Genomic DNA, 10,962 nt, shown 5'->3' on the forward strand with positions numbered 1-10,962 from the left:
TCCTTCCGCCTCAGCCTTCCAAGTAGCCGGAACTACAGGTGCGCGCTACCACGCCCAGCTGATTTTTTATTTATTGTGGAGGTGCGGTCTCGCCAAGTTGCCCAGGCGGGTGTCGAACCCGCGGGCTCAAGCAATCCACTCACCTCGGCCTCCCAAGGCGAAGGATTACAGTCTGAGCCACTGAGCCCGGCTTGACCAGGCTCATTTTTACGCGTTCTCCTTGCCACGATCCCTCCACATGGCATGGGGGGGCCACGCTCTGCCTTTTCCCGCAGATGTGCACAGGTGTTCACGCTTCCCCGGGGCATCCCCAGTTCCCATGGGTGGCAAGCCATCCATAACTGCCGGGAGCGGACCGAGCCTTATGGGGAGAGTCCCCTCTCCCCCCCACCAAGCCAGCGTGCTGTTCTAACTTGGCTCGGGTCCTGGTTCCACCGAGTGCCCAGGATGGGGCCTGGCACGTAACAGGCCCTCACTCGCCCTTGGTGGAAGAGCCCCCCTGCATCCAGGCTTCCGGGGAGGGAGGTGGCATCGACTGTGAGTCGTACCTGCATGGTGTCCTAACCGAGGACCCCAGAGGTGGTGGGTGGGGGCTTCCTGGCATGTGAAATACATGAGTGGGAAAAGGAACGCATGCGTGGCTGGCTGGAGGCAAACTCAAGAAACCTGGTTCCTCCTATCTGGGGTTGCCCAGATTGCTTCGAGGGCTGTATGGATTCTGTGACTACTGACATGTGAGTACCGGGGGAGTCCACATTCACTCTGAAGTTTCCCACATTGGGCCAGGGATATCCGACTTCCAAGAGAGCTCAAGTCGCGGACGGCTCCTTGAGTCGAACCTGCCTCAGCCCAAAGTCGCATCAGAATGCCACCGACCACGTTCAGGGCTGGCAGAGGAGACCCCTCGCCAGACGCCAGTTCTCCGCTGGTGACTTTCGGCCCTTACCTGGGCACCGAGTCTCTCCCTTTCTTTCCTTCACTCCGTCCCCTCTCAGGGACTCAGTCATCGAGTCTGGAGGACCTTAGACCAAGCTCCCTGTCGTAGGCCTAGCCACTTTCCCTGCAAAACTTGCTATCTGAGGGGACCCTCAAATCCCCGGAGTTTGTTTATTAAAAATTGTGTATTTATTCTTACATGCTTTATTTTCAGCTGCCTTCAAAGTCCTCTCCATTGGGTGCAATACACCTACGAGATGCTTTTTCCACGGTTCAAAACAGCTTTTGAACGCATTGATTTTGATGCCTTTTAAAAAGTGCTTCTGCCGTTTTTTGTTTCACCTCTTCGACACTGGCAAAATGTCTCCCTCTGAGGACATTCCTCATCCGGGGAAACAAAAGGCCCTCAGGGCAAGGATGAATAGGGAGGGTGGGGTACAAGCGACCTGCCCCTTTCGGTCAAAAACTACTAAATGCTCAGCGTGGTGTGGGCAGGTGCGCTCACACAGCACCCATCACGAAATGGGCAAACGTGTTGAAAGAATCTCCAAAAAAAATTCACTGAAGCCCAACGTAGCCTCACACAACAATGCTAGCTGGTACGCAGATGCCCATGGGTTCCTAGAACACTCACCTAGCGGGGGAAGCCTCTGGCACAAGGGGCTCGCCCTCCAACAGATGGTTCTGGGCTTTTTTAAGGTCCCCCTCATATAATTCACAACAGTTTCCCTTTTCATGCCAAAGCTGTCAGCAAACTATGTCCGTCGCCTATGTAACTCATCAAAGGACCACTGTGTTCTCTTTTTCAATCTCTGCAGAGCCCTGTGAGAAATTTCCCCATCCAAAATTGTGTGTGCTTTTAGGTTATATTAACAAGCAGAGAGCCCGTCGAGGCTGTCTCCAGTGACATCATGTCCACCGCGTCTGCCCCAGAGGAAGGTGACACATGGGGACTAGTCACCTGCCCACTTCTGCAGGTGTTGCCATGTCCCCAGAGCCTGGCTATGGGTTGTGAGCCATACTTTCTGTGTCTGCCCCAAGACCAAACCAGCCAGGTCCAGACCTGCTCAGACATTTAGGATTGTGTGCTCTTTATAGGCAGAGGACAAAAAACCATGCTGAGGAGAGCTGGGCATCACCCAGGATGGCCTGGTTCCTGCCTCTGTTCCTGAAACTTCTATCTCAGACACACTAGCAACCAGTGGGTGATGTCTGGTCCACGGATGAGAGCCACCTGTGGTCGCCATACTGATGGAGTGCCCCGGCACCTGGCACAGCACTGGGCTCACGGAAGGTGCTCAGCACCTGTTGCTGAACCAGTGCGTGAGTGACTGAACGGGTGCCAGGGGTTTCAGGATCTGCAGGGCGGAATCAGCGTCTGGGAACCTTGTTAAAGGCACTGATGAGCCGGGCTTGGCGGCTCAGCCTGTCACCCCGTGCCTTTGGGAGGCTGAGGTGAGCGGATGGCCTGAGCCCGCGGGTTCGAGACCCACCTGGGCAGCAAGACCTCATCTCTACCATAAATCAAAAATCAGCCGGGTGTGGTAGTGCACGCCTGTAATTCCGGCTACTCGGAAGGCTGAGGCGGAAGGATCGCTGGAGCCCAGCAGGTCGAGGCAGCGGTGGCCGGGAGCGGGCACTGCACTCCAGTCTGGGCGACAGTGAGACTCCAACTCAAAAAAAAAAAGTCACTGATGGTCAACTGGGTGCAGTGGCCCACGCCTGTCATCCCACCACTTTGGGAGGCGGAAGTGAGAGGCATGCTTGAGCTTGGGGGTTCAAGACCAGCCCCGGTAAAACCTTGTCACTACAAAAAAACAAAAAATTAGCCAGGTGTGGTGGCGCACGCCTGTGGTTCCAGCTACTTGGAAGGCTGAGGCGGAAGGATCACGTGAGCCCAGCAGGTTGAGGCTGTGGTGGCTGTGAGTGTGCCCCTGCACTCCAGCCTGGGTGACAGAGTGAGACTCTGACCAAAAAAAAGAAATAAAAAAATCACAGACGGCTCTATTCCATAGTCTAGACCTAATTCTCAAAGTCTTAAAGCATCCAGATGGAAGTTTCAGGAAGGGAGGCGGAGACCCAGGAAAGCACCATCCTCCTGCCCTGGCATCCTATCTCAGGTAGGGACGGCGCTTTGACTCTGACTCTTCCCTCTGAGAATAACCCTTCTCATCTGCCCCACTGCCTGCTGACACCTAGGTCTCCCGCGCCCGCCATCTCCCCGGCTTACTTCTGTGCCTCCAGCACCCCCTTTTCCGAGTTCCCAGCCCTCTCACCCAGGCTGAGCTGGTCCCTCTAGCCCCTGACACCTCTTTGCACTCCCAAGGCACCTCTGTGCACATTTTCACAGCAGGCTTTGTTCTGCCACGGTCCTGCATTTCCTGGCTGCCATCCTCACTCGAGGGGACGCTCCCTGAGGGCCAGAGCTGTGCGCCCCGTATCCCTGGACTCCGAGGGAGCTCCCAGGGGGTACTCAGGAGACATCGGTGCACAGAGGGAATGGAACCAAGCAGAGTCGCCTAGGGGAACGTGAGGATTCCTCCCTGGCAGAGAAGCGAGGTTGTTGGTAGACAGGCTCCCCATGTCACGCAGGGCACTTACGCTGGCAAACCTGTTCACGATCCGGCCAATGGGGGTTGTGTCGAAAAAGCTCATGGGCGCTCGCAGGATGTTGTTCAGAAGCTGCTTGTGTAGGGTGTTGGACGCATGGGTGGAGCCGTAGGCACTGCAGAGATTTGCCAAGTACACGGCGAGAGCTGGAAAGGGAGTCAGTTTCGTCAGCACCGTGCGCGGGGACCCCGAGGACCGGTGCCCGGGATCCCACGGCACATGTTTTCCAGAATCCGGGAGAACCACGGGGCCCAGGCAGATTCTGCGAGGCGGTATTGCGGCCGTCGGACGTACCTTGGATCAACCCCAGGACCCCATAGACGCCGACTCGCAAGTCCCTCTGGGAGGCGGGGTAGGTGGTGGCGTTGAAGGTTTTGGAGTCACTGGTCCAGGCGCTGAGCCAGAAGTTGGAGCCAATAAAAGCCACAGAATTCAGCATGAAGGCGAAGACGATAAAGGAGATAAAGTACCACCCTATCGCTCGCAGGTACTTCAGGTAGATGGCAAACTTCACCTGCAAAGCCCACCTTGATGTTAGAAGAACACTCTCCTGGCTGTTACGAGGAGTCACCTAGAATACCCCTCCCAAGGCAGAGTGGGGTCCCCTGGAAACGGGAGCAGCAAGGGGCAAAAGGGTCACCGTTTCTGCACTGGGCCAGGATGGATGGGAGGTCAATGCTGGACCACAGTGCAGGGCACATGACCATCGGGGGACGAATGAGCTTCTGGAGGCCTTTGAGAGGGAGAAGGTGTTCAGAGTGGGACCAGCCGGCTGTGGTGGTGCCTGCCTGCAATCCTAGCTACTTGGGAGGCTGAGGAGGGAGGATCGCTTGAGCCCAGGGGTTTGAGTCCAACTGGGCAACACTGTGAGACCACATCTCTAAAACAAACCAACCACCACGCAGAGCAGGGCAGGTGATGGGGTTATACTGCAGGCTCGAAATCCGTGGTTTTGTTTCATGAATCTGAACTAGTGCCCTGGGTCTGACGTGTTGTGTTCCCTGGTGCCCAGAATTGCATCTCAGAGCGGTTCTATATTGCTCTCCACACTTCAGAATAGAATCAAACACCCATGAAGTGTGGAGTGAGGACACGCACAGGAAAAGTGTCATTTGACAGAAACCCGCAGCCTCTGCTAACATGCTCGCAATGAGTGTGAAGATTTGCGAAGGACAAGGGACACACTGCTCCCACAGATGCCCATTCAAGCATCATCTGATTTTTTTTTTAGAGTTGGAGTCTCACTCCATCACCCAGACTGAGTGCAGTGGTTGCTCCTGGCCACCACAGCCTCGACCTGCTGGGCTCCGGCGATCCTTCCGCCCCAGCCTTCCAAGTAGCTAGAACTACAGGCGTGCATCACCACGCCTGGCTCATTTTTTGATTTATCGTAGAGACGCGGTCTTGCCATGTTGCCCAGGCTGGTCTCAAACCTGCGGGCTCAGGCGATCCTCTCGCCTCTGCCTCCCAAAGTGCTGGGATAGCAGGTGTGAGCCACCGCGCCCGGCTCAAGCATCGTCTGATTTTAGAATGTGTGGACTCCAAGCCTGTGTCTCCTCAGGGGCCACTTTCTGCTGTGCTGCTCACCTTTCCGGTTTCTATGAATTCCTTCTTAACTAGCTTCTGTCCCTTCACCAGCTCGCCCTCCTTGAGGCCGTTCACTGGCTGCGTTTTCAAGGAGCTCTTCAGGGACGTCAGACGCTTGCTGCCGGGCCTAGAGCTGAGAGGGCGAGAGAGGGCGGCGTCCCTGGGCGCGAGGATGCGATCCAGGGGTCGGCGCGCGGGTGGATGTCACAGCCACGTGGCTGGCATCGAAGGGCCTCTCAGGGTGGATCCCGCGGGAAACGGACCCGGCGCCACCCTCTCCCCCACCCACATAAGGAAACCAAGGAGGAGGGGGCGTGCCCCTGGGGCTCCCCCTCTCAGGAGAAGAGAGGAAGGGCAAGTGGGAACACGGACGTGACGGGGGCTGCCGAGGTGGCCGACCTGCGGCTGAGCGTCCGGCGAAGGCTGTTCTCTCTTCTCATGACCACGGAGGCCGCGTCTTCGGGGATTTCTTCCACACTGGATATCAGCCCGTAATCGTTGTCGTCTTCCTCACTGCCGTCATTGACTAGGGAGACCCAGAACGGTTTAGGGAGACAAGTTGCACAGAGCCCTGTTGGTCCCCCACCAAGGCGAGAGGAGCCGTCCCTGACCTTGCTGGTTTCAGCAAGGGTCCCCGGTGTGTGCCCAGGCTGGGATCGTTTATGCTCCATAAATACGAGTTCTTAGGGAGAAATACCGGACAGAGGAGAGGTGGGTAATGCCACTGAAGAGGAAATGGCCAAGAAGGGGAAGAAGATTTCCAAAAACTTCCAAGTCCCTTTGGAACAGGAAAGAACTTTTAAGGATTCTGGTAGACGGAAGAGTCACCACCCCAGAACTGAGAGAGAGGCGACTGTGAATTGAGAATGCTCATCTTGTTTTGCTTTCGGTTATTTTTCTTTCTTTTTGCATTGGAATCTCACTAGGTCGCCCAGGCTGGAGTGCAGTGGCACACTCACGGCCCCCGCAGCCTCGACCTGCTGGACTCCAGCAATCCTTCTGCCTTCCAAGTAGCCGGAACTATAGGCACACGCTACCACGTCCGACTAATTTTTGATTGATTGTAGAGATGAGGTCTCGCCAAGTTGCCTGACCTGGTCTCGAATCTGCAGGCTCAGGCAATCCACTCGCTTCGGCCTCCCAAAGTGCTGGGATGACAGGCTGAGCCACCGAGCCAGGCCATGTGTTTGTTCTGAGTCGGAGTCTCCCTTTGTTGCCCAGGCTGGAGTGCAGTGGCACAATCATGACCCGCCACAGCCTTGACCTCTGGGCTCGGGTGATCCTTGTGTATCAGCTTCCTGGGTAGTCGGGGCTAAAGGTGGCACCACCACACCAGGATAGGTTTTTGATTGTTTTGGTAGACAAGTTCACACTGTGTTGTCCAAGCTGGTCTTGAGCTCCTGGGCTCACTTTGGCTTCCCAAGGTGCCGGGATTACAGGTGTAAGCCACTGCGCCCAGCCCCCAAAACACTCATCTTGAAGTTCAAATGATTTAACAAACTTGTATTCACTTAAAGTATTTAAAATATATATCCTGGCCAGGCTTGGTGGCTCAGTCTGTCATCCCAGCACTTTGGGAGGCCTAGGCGAGTGGATTGCCTGAGCCCACGGGTTCAAGACCAGTCTAGGCAACTTGGCGAGACCTCATCTCTACAATAAATCAAAAAATTAGCCGGGTGTGGTGTGGTAGTGCTTGTCTGTAGTTCCAGCTACTTGGAAGGCTGAGGCGGGAGGATCGCCTGAGACCAGCAGGTCGAGGCTGCGGGGGCCATGAGTGTGCCACTGCACTCCAGCCTGAGCAACAGAGACTCCAACTCAAAGAAAAAAAAGAAAGAAAGAAAGAAAGAAATGGCCACTGCACTCAGCCCAGGCAATGGAGTCAGACTCCAACTCAAAAGAAAAAAAATGACATATTCTGAAAATACAATAAAATAAAATGTAAGGTACAGTGCGGGCATTCGTGGACACGGTAGAATAGAGAGCCACTCCTCCAGAAAGCAACAAGAATACTGGCAAGAAATGGTTAAAACCTGAAATTAGCCAAAGGCTTGCATGCAATTCCAGGAGTACTTATTTTTCAAAAAGAATGGCTGAAACCTGGTAGGCACAGTCAGCTCTGTGGTGGTTTAATGTACCCCATTTCCAATACCCCCTCCCCAACTGCTGTAGCCTAGAAAACCACCAGCCATACAATCATGGCGGCCATGAAAACCAGCCGCCCAGCAGCCTCTGGAAGGTCGGAGCGGGTTCAGAACTCCCAAAGGCCCCAGCCCTGGAGAGTTGCCAGGATCCCATCTGTGTGGAATTCCCTGACGCCCCCGTTCACCGGGCCTGCCTTTATGTGGCTGAATTTGGAGCTAGCTCAGACAATCAGCAGCATCTCCTTAACATCACAGCTGCCTGAGGCAGTGATAACAGTTGGGGCAAACGAGAAACTGACCAAACACTTAAAAGGAAAAGCTGGGGAGGCCAGGCATGGTGGCTCACGTCTGTCCTCCCAGTGCTTTGGAAGGCCAAGGCAGGACGATTGTGCAAGTCCAGGAGTTCAACACCAGCCTAGGCACCAAAGTGAGACGTCATCTCTACAAAAAAAATGAAAAATGAAAAATTGCTGGGCATGGTGATGCAAGCCTGGAGTCCAGCTACTTGGGAGACTGAGGCAGGAGGATCACTTGAGCCCAGGAGTTCGAGACCAGCCGAGGCCACATAGGGAGACCTTGTCTCTACAAAAGATCAACAAAACTTTCTGAATGTGGTGGCATGTGCATGTAGTCCCAGTGACTTGAGAGGCTAAGGCGGGAGGATCCCCTGAGCCCAGGAGCTCAAGGTTGTGGTGGGCCACGATCGTGCCATTGCACCAGTCTGGGTGACAGAGTGCGACTCCCAACTAAGAAAGAAAGAAAGAAAGAGAAAAGAGAAGAGAAGAAAAAAGAAGAGGTGAGGAAAAAGAAGTCCATGGAGCTTTGATACATCTGATAGAATCCTGATGATCTAAAATGCCACGTGCATGTAGAGGGCTGTGTACACACACGTCCGGGAAATACTGTAGCAGGCCTGATCCCTCCCTCTTGGCTGACCACGAGGCCCCGTATACAGGACGCAAAGGCTGAGGCAGAGATAGGAATTGCTGGATCTGCGAAGATGTGCCCCCACCCACCCACAAAGGCTCTCAGCAAAGGCTGAGACGCTTGTTGGTTCCACGCATTTAAGGAAACCTCCATGTAACCATTAGCTGACCACTAAGCCAACCAGGAAGAGACTTCAGTGGCCACACGCGACCCAAATGCAGACTTAAGAGAGTTAGTTCAGAAAACCAAACCACAAGCAGAAGAAAAACAGCCACAGAGCCTGCCAGCTGCCCTCTGTACCCTAGGAGAGGGGCCACCCTCCGACACCTGCCCGGCACCCTAAAAAGGAACGAATCTTGCCGACACCTGGACGTTGTCCTCTAGCCTCCTACAGTGTGAGGCCACAAGTTGCTGCAGTTTAAGCCATCCAGTTGGTGGGGCTTTGTTATGGCAGCGAATTAGGAAACTAAGACACGGAATGAAGCCCCGCCCAGTCCCTCATGCCGTTCTGTTCCCAACTCAATCCACCACAGTCCCAAGTCCCGGAGCGAAACCTCTCAGAAGGGTTCACAAAACCGCCCAGAAGGGCTTCCTGGACTGTTGTGCAAACTGACCTTTGTGCATAAAAGATAGCATGTGTCAAAGGCGGCCACCCACCTAGGGGAGTTTATAGAATCCAGAAACTCAGATCCAGTTGGATCAGGAAAAAAAACGTTTAGAATGAGCATCAGAGCCGGGCTCGGTGGCTCAGCCCGTAATCCCGCGCCTTGGGAGGTTGAGGTGAGTGGATTGACTGAGCCCGCGGGTTGGAGAGCCGCCTGGGCAACTTGGCGAGACCTCATCTCTACAATAAATAATTAAAAAAATGAACCGGGCCTGGTAGCGCGCGCCTGTAGTTCCAGCTACTTGGAAGGCTGAGGCGGAAGGATCGCCGGAGCCCAGCAGGTCGAGGCTGCGGTGGCCGGGAACAGCCACTGCACTCCAGTCTGGGTGACCGAGTGAGACTCTGACTCAAAAAAAAAAAAAAGAACAAGCATGAGAAGGCTGCCCAGGTTATGAGGCTGTGGCTGACTGAGCCATGGGGGCTCGCACGTGAGCCAACGCCTTGCTTGGGACCCTTACTCCCCATTCTCGGCACCTCTGGACAGTACCTGGAGCCTTGATGCCTTCCTCTCTGCTGGCCCCTGCAGCCTGCCAGGCTCTCCTGGCCGTGCTCCCGGCCCCTGCACCCACGCCTGCGCTTTGGTCCAGCCCTGTCCCTCCAAGGCTTACAGATCTCCGGTTTAGACTTTTCTTTTAGACTCTTGCGCTTCCCAGGGTGGTACTAAACCACCACACGCCCTGTCCTCACTGTCCGAATACGCCCCCACTTGTAGGCCCTGGCCCCTCATCTGACTGGCTTCTGGAATGTCACCCCCTTCTGGCTTTTCAACGCTGGCCTCCTGCTGGGGTCCCCCCAGGGCCTGTCACAGGGCTGCTGTTGGCAGGTCCTTGGGAAAGTTCACAGGAAGCAGGGCTCCCCTGCTGACCAGAGTGAATTGGTGAACCCAGTCTGAGGGTGGTGATATTTGGGGCTGTTCCCATGGTACACTCTGAGACGATGCGGCCGCCATGATTTTTCCTGGCTCGGATACCCAGGGCTTTGTGTGCATTTATCCAGGTCCCTTGGCGAGGGCTTACCAAGAACCTTGCAGCACACGGTTAGTGCCACCGGCTCTGGAAGCTGTCCAGGAATTGCTCCTAATTGCCCTGGGACAGTGGGGGCGGCTTGTGTGGCTAATGTCAAAGGAGCATGGCGCCCCTAGAAGATGGATCCTCAAGCCCTGGCATTTTTTCCCGCAAAGGTCCCTCACTCGGACCTTCCTTGAGTACCTAATTGGGAAACTAAGACACAGAACCAGTCTCAACACAGCCACCTCCGTACCCTTCTGGAGTGTTCTTTGATTGCATGTCAGACGCCAGATGGGCAGAAAGAGTCGCCGTCTGGCCTGGGCACAGAGTTCCCACAGCCGTGTTCCTTTAGGGACACAGAACACAGAAAGCAGAGCGTGGACCTCTGGGTAACCCACTTCCAAGCCAGCTTGTTGGATGCCGAGCTATTCGGGAGGTAGACACTGGCTTCCATTCCCCCCCACACCCGTGCCACCCGCTCTGTCCTGTTCTGTCCCCTTCCGCCCCGTTCTGTCCTCTTTACGCACGGGTGGCTTCCTCTTCAGAACCCGCATGCTTCAGGAAGGTCTTCAGGTTCTTGGCAAACACACCCTTCTTGGCCAGCAGAGCGCTGTAGGAGCCCTTCTCCAGGATGGTGCCGTTCCCCAGCACCACAATCTCGTCCACTTGGGGAAGAAAGTGGAGGCTGTGTGTCGCCAAGAGCCGAGTCTGCAAAGACAACGCCAAGTTGTGTTGGCGGCCCTGTGCCCACCGTCCTCCCCCGCTCCCTCACCCGACGCGTCAGAGACAGACGTGTCCATTCACGCTGGGGCTTCGCTTCAAAATGTGGCCCTGAGCCGGGCTCGGTGGCTCAGCCTGGAATCCCACGCCTTGGGAGGCTGAGGTGAGTGGATTGCCTGAGCCTGCGGGTTCAACACCCGCCTGGGCAACTTGGTGAGACCTCATCTCTACAATAAATTAAAAAAAAACAGCCGGGCGCGGTAGCACATGCCTGTAATTCCAGCTACTCGGAAGGCTTAGGCGGAAGGATAGGCGGAAGGATTGCCGGAGCCCAGCAGGTTGAGACTGCGGTGGCCGGGAGCAGCCACTG

At 55.4% G+C, this 10,962-nt stretch overlaps 1 protein-coding gene across 1 annotated transcript in view; it reads right to left on the reverse strand.

Moving 5' to 3' along the window:
* The window catches only part of ABCC2 (ATP binding cassette subfamily C member 2), a 90,381-nt gene that overhangs the window by 20,682 nt on the left and 58,737 nt on the right, over positions 1-10,962 (reverse strand). Inside the window, exons 19-23 of the mRNA XM_008071863.2 lie at positions 10,400-10,580; positions 5,533-5,659; positions 5,134-5,266; positions 3,841-4,060; positions 3,538-3,692 (exon numbers count right to left, since the gene is read on the reverse strand). Coding sequence (XP_008070054.1) covers positions 3,538-3,692; positions 3,841-4,060; positions 5,134-5,266; positions 5,533-5,659; positions 10,400-10,580 — 816 coding nt within the window. The remainder of the gene's footprint in view (positions 1-3,537; positions 3,693-3,840; positions 4,061-5,133; positions 5,267-5,532; positions 5,660-10,399; positions 10,581-10,962) is intronic.

This window comes from Carlito syrichta, unplaced genomic scaffold, assembly GCF_000164805.1.
Source record: "Carlito syrichta isolate Samal-C Ts95f unplaced genomic scaffold, Tarsius_syrichta-2.0.1 Scaffold314770, whole genome shotgun sequence".
Taxonomy (NCBI): domain Eukaryota; kingdom Metazoa; phylum Chordata; class Mammalia; order Primates; family Tarsiidae; genus Carlito; species Carlito syrichta.